The 14852-nt window shown below is 39.7% G+C and overlaps 1 protein-coding gene across 1 annotated transcript; it reads right to left on the bottom strand.

Annotated features, from left to right (window-relative positions):
- Window positions 1–481: 481 nt before the first annotated feature.
- On the bottom strand, window positions 482–14007 carry LOC104948575 (zinc finger MYM-type protein 4-like). The gene is made up of 15 exons (XM_010774777.1): window positions 13832–14007; window positions 13553–13727; window positions 13100–13213; window positions 11700–11743; window positions 11359–11497; window positions 6482–6633; window positions 6297–6408; window positions 4717–4974; window positions 4553–4629; window positions 3757–3886; window positions 3509–3660; window positions 2623–2740; window positions 1680–1928; window positions 1236–1344; window positions 482–596 (listed from the first exon to the last, which is right to left on the bottom strand). The coding sequence occupies exons 1-15, from the start codon at window positions 13964–13966 to the stop codon at window positions 482–484; spliced, it is 2079 nt and encodes a 692-aa protein (XP_010773079.1). The 5' UTR covers window positions 13967–14007.
- Window positions 14008–14852: the final 845 nt, after the last annotated feature.

Raw genomic sequence — 14852 nt, 5'->3', positions numbered from 1 at the left:
TCTGCATAAAAAGATTGTTCAATTCTACAAAAATGCGTGCAGAAACAGAACTGTAGCTATGTGTTGTGCATGAATGTAGCATATTACATTACATGTCACTTGTTAGACGCTATTATCCAAAGCGACTTACATACTCAATACTGTGGACAATCCCCACAGGAGCAATTTGGGGTGAAGTGTCTCAGGGACACAACGACTTGCTGACTGCATTTTGACTCGAACTTGCTACCCCCTGATTCGAAGTCCAGCACTATATCCACTTAGCCACAGCCACCCCAAACACTTTAGAGACATGTTTTGTATTTATCTGAGACCTATGATCTATTGTTGAAAAACAGTATAGGGAACCTTTTTTTCTCTGCTGTTAAACATAGTGGCAGATCATTTTGACCCTAAAGCCATAACATCATATTAGGGTACAAATATAAACAGTATGAATAAAATGGCGGGTAGAAAACGCCCTGGCGATAAAGTGACAGACTCATGTGTCACTCGTGTGTTTCTTTAATGTTGGAGCACACACTGACCTGTGAGTGTGCACAACCTCCTCCGGCTGCAAGAAAAACACGTCGCTTCTCGTCTGCACCGACTCCGGGCTGTCAGAGAGCAGAGAGGATCATCATAAAAATAATAACAATAACAATCATAAAAATAAGCTTTATTTGTATAGCACTTTTCATACACAGGTGCAGATCAGAGCGCTTTAACAACATTACACAAATCATACATGCAGCATTACAATATAACACAACGCAAGGGAACCAGGGAAGTAAAAGGTGGAATAAGTCAAATAAAATAAATAATCATCTCTCTCTTTAAAATAAAGGTAGACATAAGACAAAATGATTAAATAAGATAGATACATTAAATAAATACAATAATTACAATTTATCATTATTATAATAATAAAAAACAGGAAAAAAACAATAAAAGACCATTTTAAGAAGGGGATGTCGCTAATAAAACAATAAAAGAAAGAAAGAAAACAATATCAAAAATAAATAATAAGAATAATAAAGATTAAAAGAGCAGTTAAATGGGGTTGTTGCTAATAAAAAACGAATCTAAATAGATAGTTTTCAGTGTGTGTGTATGTGTGTGTGTGTGTGTGTGTGTGTGTGTGTGTGTGTATGTACGTGTGTGTGTGTGTGTGTGTGTGTGTGTGTGTGTGTGTGTGTGTGTGTGTGTGTGTGTGTGTGTGTGTGTGTATGTACGTGTGTGTGTGTGTGTCTCACCATCTGGAGAGGTAGAACTCGTAAAGCCTGACAGGACAGTGTAGAGGGTTGGCGACATTTTCAAGCATCTCCAGCATCTCTTCCTCTCCCTGCCTTTTTCTATATCGTTCTGGAAACAAAGAAAGTACCACAACTCAGGCAGTCATACTAACAATTACGGATACCTGATATTTTACACCACACGCAGTCAGATTAAGAATTTCAGCAGGATAAAAAAAAAACTCTACTTCTACTGTGGGTGGGTGCGGGTTGTTCGTTTGACCAGTATGAGTGGGATGCAATACTATTTGATGACAACCATTTTTCATCAACCTTGTTATTCTTTATCTTTTTGAGAATTGTTAGTTTCATGTTGACATTTGAATTGTTATGCAATTAAACCCCAACTCATTCAGTAAAACCAAAATTATACAAAAAGAAGAAAAAACCTCTACTTTAGTGTACCTGTGCTGTGGGGGTCCTTGCTGCTCCGCTGGTATCGGAGGTAGAGGACTTTTCCGGCTTTTTTGCAGGGTTTGGAGAGTCGGGTGAAGTTGGTGAAGGAGACGCTCTGGTGCTGCTCCAGAGTGGTGAAGCCGAAGTTCTTGGTGCAGAAGAAGAGCAGCGTGTTGAGCAGCACGATGGGGGAGTAGGCGCCCAGCTGCTTACACTCCCACAGGTAGGACTCCACCACCCTGGAGGAGACTGCAGCACCTGGAGGAGGGCGGAGGAGGGGGCGGGGTTTGTCCAAAACAAACATGAATAAATAAGGAGTTTAGTGGCGTTTAGAGTTCAGCAGGATTTTACCAAGCTTAGCTCTGCATGTTTCTCTGATAACTTGATCCAGGCATTCGATGAATACAATCCGTAATATGGGTAAAATATAGAATTTAAAATGACCAAGTTCTGAAATGTTTATTAGATTAAAACTGAAAAAAATATACAACTATAATAAACCAAGTGAAGCGCACCTTGAGAGGAAATGACAGATTTCTCTAGGTTTTTGTACATTTCACCTAATATACCTTTAAATATCTTAAATCAAAACTAAAATATGTAAATAGTTGAGTGTTTAAAATTATTTTTTAAAAGCATAAAAAAGAGTTGGGAGAATCTTCTTATATTTAAAACCATTCATATTTTCTTTGGCCACCTCTGGCCAGTAGAACACGCTGTAAACACTACATGTTATCAACTTATAAATTGGATATGGCGAAGCTGTTATCAAAGTAATCTGTAATTACACGTACAGCTTTAAAGTTGTATATAATCTGAATCTAAATAAAACATTTTATACAGAGAGGACATTTAGAAATGAAAATACATTGACTGGTTATTTCAGAAAATAGACATGATTAAACTGTGGTGTGATTTGATGAATATCTCCACTATGACTTTATGATATTACCACTCGGTACTAGTAGTTTAGGTTTCCAGAGTTGCAGCATCCCGCTGATTTTGGTGGTAAACTGACTGTAGAGCTCGTCAGTGAAGATGTTCTCTATGCGGCCCTTTGAGAACAGATACTGTCCAAAGAGAAGAAGAAAAGAAGGGGAAATCAATGGGTGCTGCAGGAAGTCCTAATACCTTGAAATGAGTTAGCATTAGTAAGCATGACTTAGCATAGCATGTGTATTTGGTTAGATGCCTAAAATAAGAGCTTTGGTTAAATATAAGATAGTTCTCTGACATAAGATACAGTTAATACCCCACTGGTGAATCTCTGAAGCTTCTATGCGTCAGAAAAACTGCAGTTGCTAACACATGGCTTAATTAAACTACTAAACGTCATCACGCCGAACATTAGCTGCCTTTAGCTTAGCGCCATTTAACCGTCATGTAGTTTGTTTATAGCCTAGCATTACCTTATTTACTTCTGGCTGTTGCATTGACGATTCAACTTTTATAAAAGGTTTGTTAATATGTGGAGATGATCCTGCTGAAAAAAATGTGTAAGTATCATAAACGTGTGTTTGCCTCATAGCTTAGTTTTTATTCAATATTCCAAAATCCAATGGAGAATTCTGAATGCCATTTATAATGGGAGCCCTTGCGATGCTAACTTCTCTGCACTTCTGCCTAAAAGAAATACGGAAATCGAGATGGAAAACTAATTAAACAATATAATGTGTGTGTTGGTGTGTGTGTGTGTGTGTGTGTGTGTGTGTGTGTGTGTGTGTGTGTGTGTGTGTGTGTGTGTGTGTGTGTGTGTGTGTGTGTGTGTGTGTGTGTGTGTGTGTGTGTGTGTGTGTGTGTGTGTGTGTGTGTGTGTGTGTGTGTGTGTGTGTGTGCACCTGCTGTATCCCCAGGCAGAGGTAGAAGATGCTGTCTGGGCTGTAGGTCTCTCCATTGGGCCGTCTCACATCAGTGATGAAGTGAGATAGAGCGAAGCTGAGCTCAGCAGAGTCACACTGAAGCACGTCCTCTTTAACATCCACCATGTTGGCTGCAGGGGGAGGGACCACAAAACACAACTAGTGTAGAATAAAACAGTTTAAAACGGAAAAAATCATTGGGTTAGATGTTGATAACGAAGTCTTACATCTTGTGGGCTGTTGGTTCTGTTGTTGGACCCAGCTTCTCCAGGCTTTAACCCCGTACACGTGGTTCAGTTTGGAGGCGGGGGGAGTCCGCACTGCACTGTGGTTCAAGGAGCCAGTACGCCTTCGACTCTGGATGGATTCAAATGCAATGAAAGATTGACTTTGAGCACAAAATGCATGGTGGGCGTAATTGAAACATTTGGTTATGAACACTTGTAATATATTACATAACATCCAAGGAATATGATGGGGCTTTGGAAGGTAAAACATTCTTATGGAGCCAGGGGAGATAATATCAGAGAAAGGATAAGTAAAAACAAAAGTGACTATTCTCTTCTCATGGAAAAGTTCACTAATGTACAAAAAACTTGAATATTGTCTATTGTCTATGCTGCCATAATACTTGAACTATAAATATAATATGTAAACTAACTGTGAGGTGTTATCCACTTTTTCTGCCATATCAACCAGCAAACAATCAACAGTCCATAATATACAATAAAACAATGATCTGGAACTCCTGCCTCTTGTGCTCATCTGTAAACCAATGACCTTTTTTAATCCCTAAACCAATCCTTACCAAGCTAAATGTTCTTGTGGCAAATGTTACTGATATGAAATTGACAATAAAAAAGATTAAATAGTCGTTATTGTTTTTGTTAAATAAAGTCATTTAAGATACTTTTTTGTAATTTTGTCTAAGACTTACATCGCTCAAGTTTTTTTGTGGTGAATAAGTGACTTCATAATGGCACAAAATGTTGACGTTTTTTGCTGATCTCAGCAGAATCTCACCCGTTTCCGGCTGCTGTAAGGGTCTCTAGATCGCTTCACTCCTCTCTGTGGAGCAGCTGGCTTCTGATCCAACGACTCTGCAGAAACAAACAAAAGTTGTAGCAGCATAAAATCCAGTTTTTACCCCAACAAACCCATTTATGTGAAGTAGTAGGATGTCTCACCAGTTGGGATATCAGTCTCCAGGTCCATCAATGGAGAGGAGGGAGGTTGAAGCTCAGCACTGGTGGTAGGAGGCTCGCTAGTTATCGTAGTAACCTCTGACTGGGTGCTTAGTTGGGGATCAGATGACTCCGTGCTTCTCTCTGAACTCACAGTTAGTGGCAGGTCCGCCTGTACTGTTTTTTCATTCTCTTCAACTTCACGGATCATGGGGGCGACCACCTCTGACTCCATGTCCCCACTATGAGGACTTCTCTGGTCTGTAGCGCACACACAGAGAAACATGGAGGAAAATACATTGGTGACTTTGCTTTTGATTATTACATTACATTACATTTCACTTGTTAGATGGTTTTATCCAAAGCAATTTTGGGTGAAGTGTCTTGCCCAGGGACACAACGACATGCTGACTGCGGTGGGGTTTGAACCTGTTTTTTTGGGGGGTTCCCCCTCCTGTAGTGTGTTATATAGGTTTGTGTGCATGTAAATGGTCTGCAAAGGCTAAAATTCCAAAGTTCACTCCAGAGAGTTGGTCTCCCAGACACTCCCCCCCCTGCCTGAAACACCCCCATTTGTTCAATTCCTGGGTTATACTGCACTCCATTTGTTTAATTCTGAACATAGTGACATCACTATGTAACAGTCGCGCTTCTATTGGTTAGCACTCCAACATATTGTAGAAGGAGTGGGACATCTCTAAGCGGTTGACCAATCACAACAGAGCCGGCCAGCTAACCAATCAGAGCAGACTGGGCTCTGGTTTCAGACAGAGGGGGAAAAGAGGTGCTGCAGCACAGGCAGTATGAGGAAAAGAAAGAGCTTTCTGAACATTAAAGCATGGAGACATGTCACAGTAGAGGCACGAAATACAAATGTGAACCGGAACATTTGCATAATAAGTCCTCTTTAAAAAAAGAAAAGAAACTGAAGATAGCAAATCTACATCAAACATCTGCTTGTAAACCATCATGTGCTTTTTAATACACTTCTCAATTATCCGGTCATATGTTCACTTCTTCCCCAACACATATTCACTGAAACTAGTTCAAAAGTAATGTTTTAGCAACAATGATTGTGTTCAGGAAGTAGTGAGCATACTACTGTTCAAATGAGGCTTGGATTATACTGCATTAGTTTGGTTGGAGTTTGTAAACAGATGTTTTTACATTGTTTGGCTTTTGTTTAGTACATTGAGGTGAATTCCCAAAGACCTTTCTCCATTCTTGGATTCTTTGTTCATGATGGAGTCATGTGAGAAAAAATTGATTCTTTCATGATTTGAGTAATTGATAAAAAACGGATCATTTTGGTGTCCTTTGAAGACATAAAAACCTGGACAAAAGCAGCCTCACCTGCACACAACAAAGTGAATCTTCTATCAACATACATTTAAAAGATAAAAAGCATTTTTTAAGAACTCACATTGCTTGCCCGAGATTTCCACTTCGAATCTATTAACCGTTTTTTTCTTAAAATGTACAATTTTAATCTCGTCAAATCAGTTTTCCCGAATATTACCACTGTATCCAGATTGAAATGGTTGTAATACACCAAGTTAGGACAGGGACTCTGTGCTGCTCACCTGCAGTGGAAACATCTCTCTGTTTTTCTTCCGTCACAGCCTGAGGCTCTGACTGCACTGCAGCATCTCTCGTCTCCTTCTTCTGTGGTGGCACTACTATAGGTACTGGAACCTGGGAGGAACACGTTTACATCAAATTTGCTGCAGAAAAACCCCCAATTTTCTTAGAATATATTAGGACGTACGGGCACAGGCATCGCCATTGGAAAAGGTGTGTACTGGGAGTACATGCTCATGGGCACTGGGATGAAGACGGGCACTGGGACTGGGACTGGCACCAGCAACACCCTCACATTCTCCCCCCCTACTGAGACACTCATTGAGGGGGGAAGCACACCTGGAGGAGGAGGTGAGGGAGATCAGGAGGAAGAGACATAGAGATTGAAAGGGAGACAGAAATAATCAAATTGAATTAATACAATTGGGAAAATAAACAGTAAGACAAATAAGGAGGAAATATAAAAATAAACATAAAAAAACTGTTTCACAAAAATTGAAGGGGAACATTTTTTATTAAAAGAGGAATCAGTTTGTTTCAAATTACGTTTTTATTTAATACAACTTCAAAGGTTTTATTAAATAAAGTATACTGTTAAAATCACGATCACTATATTTGTATTGATTAAAATACATAGATATCACATTTAAATGTACAATATCACAGATCATTTTCTTATAATGCAGAAATTAAAGAAAAAACAAATGAGAGAAATGTTGCTATCTTTTAAATTCATTTTAACAATTGACAACATATTTAAGTGTGTCTTTATTGCAGCCTAAAACTCCTAATAAAACACATTTTGAAAACATCTATACCGTTTATTTATCATCAGCACACTGTGTCGTTTTGATGAACATGAGGTAATCTGTCATTTCACGTTTGGAGCACAACTTTTTCTACTGATATTTCCTACGAATAAGTGTAATGATGCTTAACTGTAAGTGAGTTTAAGTCTTGTGTTAAGTGCCGTGGTATGTTTGTGTGTCTCCCCCCCCCCGATTGTCTCCCTACAGGTGTGAGCTGCATGGCTGTCAGTGTGTGACCTGTGCAGATTGTGAAGTGTGTTGTGTGGGACGTGGTTAGTAGTTTAACTAGTGTTAGTTCATATTTTGTTACATCCCTTTTGCCCTAGACAACAAGGGAACGTAATATCTTGCATAAATCCATGATTACGACAGCAATTATTTCCAAGGTCAAAGTGAAATACTTCTTGGTAGTTTGGTTTGGACTAATGTGTCTCCCCTTGGTTTTGTGTTAGCAGCATTTCATTAACAGTTAGGATGAACTCTGGGCTTTGGGCAGAAGAAATCTGTGAAATAAGACACCGGACAAAACTAACTTTTACTCACAAATTCAATTTATTGAAACGTAGAAAAGTTAATTGCCTTGATCGAAACCATCATTTCAAGGCGTGGACAATATGAAAAAAAAAGAGAAGCAAATTAATGCGTTCACAGACTGATCCATGTAATCATAAAAAGAAAATAAGGAATAAAAAAAAATAAAGAAATCACTGTTACATTTGAGAAGCTACAAACATAACAGAAAGTTGAAAAACGTGTGAAAAATAAAATTGTTAATTAAAGATACAGATGGATGAGTAGAAGTCAACCTTGGTTACCATTACTGCATGAGGTACAGAAAGGAATGGAACTTACATCACACATTCATAATAAACGTCAATATGTAGTGTAACAGTTCAAATAAGAGAACTGAAAATCAAAACCAGCTGTATAATTCACTCACAGACACACTTCAAAATATTCAAATTATTTCAGATTTGGGCCTCATGCCTGAATCCAACTCAATGAACCTGTGTTTCCTTGTTTAGCACATTTTCTGTGTCACTTTAAGCATGGGTTTTCCCTGCTGTACATGACATACACTAGGAACTCATTTCAAAATGTGAAAGTGTATTTGGCCTAAAAAGCTCAGAAACAGCCCCCCCCAGCAGGTTAAATGGCCCAGTTTTGCTAAATTTCTGTATACCTCTCGGATAATAATTCTATTATGTGATCCTCTGAACACTTTATAGAGTGCAATACTGCAATCTGACACCACTTCACATCAAATGTATTTAGACTCCTGGAAAGTGGGAAAGCACCTCCGAACTTTATATTGTTTCTCGGGAATTTTTTTGGATGGTTAATGATACATTTTTGCAAATTTCATTCATTGAGCCCCCCCAAGGAAATCTTGCCTCCCACTTAAAAACATCCAATCTTAATTCTTTACAGTGACCAATTTGTTTAGCATCTGGGCAAAAGTGATCTTAATAAATGTAAGGATCAGATGGCATGATGCATCTCTGCTGCTTTACTGAGACAGTGAAAGACTAATGTCAAGTGGGGTGTGAAAACACATCAGGGGGCAATGGTTGTTGTAAAAACATACTTGTTTGTGTTTTTGTGGAAATAAAGTGGAAATACTGTCCATTAACAAACCATACACAACTCACTTAATAAAGAAATGACAGGTTTTAAGACACTTGACACATGTTCTAAGATCAGCTTTAATAACAGGGTCAAGTATTGTGGCAGATTGAGGTAAAAATTTACTTTAATAAGAGAACATCTTGTAAGTCATTGAAGCACTTGAGGAACTTTTATCATCCATAGTGTTAGAATAAAAACACAGAATAAATACCCTTTATTGGAAGAGGAAACAGAAAGCCAAGATGATCTGTACTTCATAAATAATGCAATCTCCATCTTAAAAAGGTTGCCAAATTCATGTGAATGCTAGAAAACATGGATTTCTGTCTTTGCAGGGGTGGATTTAGACAGGCACAAAAATGGGTGTAGAGGACAGCAAAGGAGTGAAGGTGTGAACCCGTTAATCCTGGAGAGGTTTATTCTTTGTCGAGGGGCTCGGGGTGGGGTGGGGGGCGACGACTTCTCCTGCAGCAGGTCAGGAGGCTGTGGAGAGAAAGACCCGGGTGATGCACTCGACCCTCTTAGGAAGTCAGTTCAATTGACTTGGAAAGAAGACACAGAGATGTCAACAGATTGTGTCAGAGCATTGTTGCTTCTAGGATTGACATTGCATTGAAAGGGACAGTTCACGGCAAAAATCTAAATTCACATTTTTCCCCTTAACTGTAGTGCTATTTCTTTTAAATTAAGATTACGATTTTTCGATATAATGGAGCTTCAGAAATGTTATATTATACATGAATCAATAACTAATTTGAACAGGTCTAATTTATTTATTTTGTATTTGTTTGTATATGTAAAATCTCAGAAAATATATGTTAAAACAAAAAATAAATAAATAATGTTTATTAAAATCATGTCTCAAAAAGACATGACACAATCAACACACTTTTTTCACAACAGTTTGATTAAGGAACTACCAATTAACCCCAGTCAATGGTATCGCCCCGCACCAGGAAGTGTGCATTTTCTCCGCTAGCTAACGTCATCGGTAATCAGAGAAGGACACCATTAATGTTTAATATCCAGCAGGTTAGGGTCTGGAAAAAGACGATTATGTTGAGTATGTCAAATGAAACATTTTTGGGCTTTGAGCGCCACAACCTGAGTGCAGTTTAGTTTCATTATATAGACATATCTATGGCTAATAGCTCTGACACTCAGAAACAATACAGATGAATAAATAGCTCTAGAGGTAAGAGGGAAAATATGTGAGTTGGATGTGAACTGTCCCTTGAAATTAGAATCCTTAAATCATATACAGCTGTCCAAATGATAACTTAAAAAGGAAACTATTTCATGGCGTTCTCATGAGAAAGTATTCATGCGGTGTGGGACTCAGAAGGCTCACCTTGTGCTTCCAGTCCAGGAGCCGTTTTGTAGATCAGTCTGGTGTGGTAGAGTTCAAAACAGGGGACAGGACAGAGGCTGGGCTCCCCTGAACACGTCTTACAGAAATACCACGTCTTCCTCCTCAAAGTCCCGTCCTCCTGCTCACAAAGCTTCACCTCTGAGTGTTCCTGCTCTTTGTTCTCCCCGTTGTTCTCATCCTTTACTCCCTCATCCGGTTCTATTTCTGTTTTCCTCTCCGTCCCCTCATCCTCCTCCATCTTCTGCTTCTTCTCCTCCTGCTGCTGCTGCTGCTCTTCTTCTTCCTCCACCCTCTTCCTCTTGTGTTGGGAGCAGACCTTGCAGTCAGAGTCCGTCTCCCTTCTGCCCAGGAAATGGCGTCCGGTTAGTCGTGCAGGCACGGCGTCGCTCGGCTGAGTATCTTCCTGAGGTTTGGGTGATGGAGATGGAGATGTGGAAGCTTCCGCAGATGTCTGGTCGGGTTGAGAGGAGCTATCTAGCAGAGCTGCTGCAACTATCGAAACAGCTAGTTGTGAACATCGAACGATTGATAGCACCAAAAGAATGAATGAAACTGAATTAGATGGTGGGTAGGGTTGTGACAAACACCCAACAAAAAGGCACACCAGCCATGGCCCAGAGGAAAGGCTCTACCTCTATGAGTGCTATCATAACAATTATTCATGAATAGCATTTTAAACAAATAGTATATAAGAATTTGGATACTACTGATAAGCTCAGGTGATGACTAAATGTATCTGTGGAGTAAGTATTTTAAATCATGGTGTATGGAGAGAATAACCATTGCAAAGTCAGAGAGTAATTCCTTCCGTCTTTTTCCCCCGTTTTTTATAAATCAATGTAGCCGGCCCCCTGAGAAAGCTATTTTTTAACGGCCAGCTACATAGATCTTTTACAAAATAGAGGTAAAACAGACAAAAGGCATTTCTGTCCGTTCTAACCTGTTAGCGTGCGTTTGTCAGTAAAAATCGTTCACAAATACTCCAGAGGAAGCAGATTTTACACATTAAGTGTACATTTACCCATTGGGGTTATTATATTAAGTTACTGTTGTGAAAGAGGATAGTACAAGCAGAAAAGGAATACGTTTTGTTTCTGAATAAAAACCCGTTTTGTCTTTTCATCTGATAATAATTAATCAACCAAAGTAATAATCAGCAGATTATTGGATTTTTGAAATAGTTGTTAGTTCTGTATCCTGTGTGAGTGAGGTGGGACAGGGCTACCCAAACGTGTGTGTGTGTTCTGTAGTTACCTGCTGACTCAGCAGAGGGGGAGAGCAGCTGGCACATGCTCTCCTGGTCCATAGTGAAGGGCCGACACAGAACTGACTTGTTCTTCATTTGACGGCGACGGGACGAAGGGCCTTGCATGGCGTCAGTCTGAGTGCTGGCCTGGAAATTACAAATTGAAAAATGGCTAAATTAAGATATGATCTAGTTCTTAATAAGTCACATGTTGCAGGGGACAATAGTTTTATTTCTGACCAGATCAAACATTTTCAGAAAAAGAAATGTGGGCACTGACTTTGGTTCTAATATTATTATCAATAGTGTAACATTTTTTAGCCATGACACGCACACCCAGGGTACCTACGTGGTCTAGATTCTTGCCGTCAATGTTGGTGGTTGGAAGTGTTCCTACAAAAGAGAAAATACAAATAAATCAGCACTGCATCAAACCCCACTGTGACATATGCATATTACAAAAAGTGTTGTGGCTTTACATAAAGCTGTACCAAATGCTTTAAAATGTTAACATTGTTATATACCCTAATTTTCAGACTATAAGGCGCACCTGAATATAAGCCGCAGCAGCTAAATTGAATGATGTGTACATATATAAGCCGCACTGGACTATAAACCGCAGGTGTTTTAATGTTTAATTACCATAAGGGTTCGTGCACAGAGGGGATTGTCGGGAAAGAGATGGCTGTTTGAGGAAGCTCCCATTTATTAACATTTCAACAAACAAGTTGCATATTTGCATAACGTATTCAAGTGTTACCATTTAGTGCAATAGTAGCTACAGAACATGTACTGTGCTGTGTAAACTGTACTGTATCACATAGCGTTTCAGACACACAAACTTTTCAACTTTCAAACTTAAACGGTGCGCTCCCAGCGCACGTACCGGCAGTGATCTACAGCAGCGGTTTTCAACCAGTGGTACGGGGACAAACTGTCTCGCTCTCGTAATGTCTGTCTGTCTTGCTCTCGTTCTGTCTCTCGTACCACTCTCGGTTCCACTTTTACTTTTGCGCGCTACCTGTCTCACTCTTTTCCGGCCTCCAGCTTTTCCTGCTGGAGCCCGCCGCTTAAAGGTGGGGGGCGCGGACCGGCCATAGAGCCCATAGAGTTAAAGGTGGTGGACTGTAACCTGTAAAATCCATAGATTTAGGAGGTTCCCTAGTGGCCGTTAGCTGTAAAAATCCATAGATTAGCCGCACCGTTATATAAGCCGCAGGGTCGAAAAATGGGGGAAAAGGCGCGGCTTATAGTCCGAAAATTACGGTATTTAAAAAAAAAAAGGGATGTTTTGGATAAAATAATTTTTTTTAAATCAACTTTGAATGCTTATAAACTTGCTCCCTACATTTGTAATGAAAGTGAAGATGTCTTAACTTAGCATTAAGTGCCAGGCAAATGGAGGTTAATAACGTCATCATTTAAGTACTTTGCTAAAAAAAGTGTGGATCTTTGGAAATTATTTGATATTTTTTCAATGAATTATCACTTTTGGACTTAAAAACGCTCTGAACGTTATTGGAAATGTTTGGATCAGTCAGAACCAATCATACGCAGCCACTTCAATGTAATCCTACAAATAAAATAAGACTAATAATAATAATAATAATATTGTCTAATGTGAATCTGTGCAGAAATAGTGACTTTAATCATAATGGATAGACAGCATTCAAATGTTGATGTCAACGCTATAAATAAAGCTTTAAACTGTTCTATACGGCACTAACTAATGTAAGTGAAACAACTGACCAGTTAGAGCAGTGTCTGCTGACACACTGGGCTGAGTGGCAGAGCCGTTGGCCAGAGAAACCACATCCGCAATGACAGGATTCATCTTTGAGGAATGGTGGGGCTGTTTTGGAGCTGGAAGGAGAGAGGAACATTCCAAAGTAATTAACTTTTGAGTTAACAGCTTTTCTTTTCATCTTCTATTCTATCATCCCTGTATGCACTCCAAAACATGATGGAAACGGTGCGGATTGAGCGTAGTGGTTTTCACTTCATTTGAAGAGTATGTTGATGTTCTCTAACCACGGTTGTTGCTTAGCTAAACCAGGCACCTACAGAACAATCTCTCATACATCCCATGGTAAACTAGCTTTATCTGCTCCTTTTTGAGCTGAATCTTGTGAAAAATACTGTTTTAGGTTTGTTGGATTTCAGACTGCTGCTCTACATCTTAATGTTTCACACTGATTTTACCATATGGAGTTTGTGGGGCAGTTCCTGTTCCGTTGCTGCTGCTGTGGATGGTCTCAAAGTGCAGCTGGCAGTACTGCAGCAGGCAGGGCAGGTTGCAGAAGTTACGGACTGAACCCAAACATTGCAGCTTCTCCGTCATGGAGCCCTGTTTCCTGCAACTGTCACAGCGACCCATCTGGAGAGCAGAAGGGGAGAAAAGAAAGGGGAAAGAAGATTTAAAAAAAAATAACCAGTGGATTAACAGACAGGCACACCGTGTAAAGTTGAAGGACAGCTTACCCCATAGTAGAGCACAGTGTACTGGGACATGCAGTGGGGTCTGCAGAACTCCTCCATCCGGCCTCCATAGTGGCTGTGCAGCATCTTGGTGCTGAAGCCGGAGCAGTAGCTGCAGGAATCCTTGCATAGAGCCATCCGCTCATGTTTGAACACGGATTTACAGTCTGGAACACAGAAAGGGCAACTATTATTAGTGTCATTAATACAATAATAGGGCGATTATGATTGACCAGGTTAATAATAATAACAATACATTTTTGGTACTCATGTACATGTCGAAATAGAAATAAAGAAAACACCACACTTAAAAGACAAAATAAAATCACAAAATGAAGGGGCCCTATAATGCTCTTTGGGGCTTTTCCCTCTCCTGTGGTGTGTTCTATAGGTTTTTGTATAATGTCAATGGTCTGCAAAGAGTAAACTCAATCAATCAATGTTTATTTATATAGCCCAATATCACAAATGTTACATTTGTCTCAGTGGACTTCACAGTTTGTACAGAATATCAGTATGACTATACGACACCCTCTGTCCTTAGACCCTCACATCGTACAAGGAAAAACTTCCAGAGAAAACCCACAGTTTAAAGGGAAAAATGGGAGAAACCTCAGGGAGAGCAACAGAGGAGGGATCCCTCTCCCAGGATGGACAGACGTGCAATAGATGCTGTGTGTAAATTGAAAAGATAATACATTTTACAGCGTAGGTAGGCCAAATGTTTGGAAAAGCATGTGTCTATAATAAGAAGATGAAGAGAGTACACAGGTACAGACAGACAGAAGGAAAAGTAAGGTGTCCCCCGACAGCCTAAGCCTATAGCAGCTAAACAAACGTGTCTACATACAATCACTCCCTTAGGATAAGTTGAGGGAAAAGGGTAGCAAGTAAGAAGTAAGGAACAGAGGTGGAGAGGCACAACGTGTCAAACTACATGCACTCCCTTAGGATAGGGTGAGGGAAAAGAGTAGGAATTAAGATGTATGCGCCACATCTATACCATGAGCGCATTGCTCCTAAG

The sequence above is a fragment of the Notothenia coriiceps genome, unplaced genomic scaffold, assembly GCF_000735185.1.
Source record: "Notothenia coriiceps isolate Sejong01 unplaced genomic scaffold, NC01 NC01_scaffold00014618, whole genome shotgun sequence".
Classification (NCBI taxonomy): domain Eukaryota; kingdom Metazoa; phylum Chordata; class Actinopteri; order Perciformes; family Nototheniidae; genus Notothenia; species Notothenia coriiceps.
Note: the sequence above shows the minus strand (reverse complement) of the source record. Positions and strands in the feature narration are given on the sequence as shown.

Bases quoted from the DNA above. Each gene is read 5' to 3' on its own strand.
- LOC104948575 (XM_010774777.1), bottom strand. From the start codon at position 13,966: ATGGCTCTATGCAAGGATTCCTGCAGCTACTGCTCCGGCTTCAGCACC. The intron at 13,214-13,552 runs GTAAAATCAGTG...CTCTCCTTCCAG, and splicing joins TGCCCCACAAACTCCATATG to CTCCAAAACAGCCCCACCAT. The intron at 3,887-4,552 runs GTGAGATTCTGC...GAATCCATCCAG, and splicing joins CTTACAGCAGCCGGAAACGG to AGTCGAAGGCGTACTGGCTC.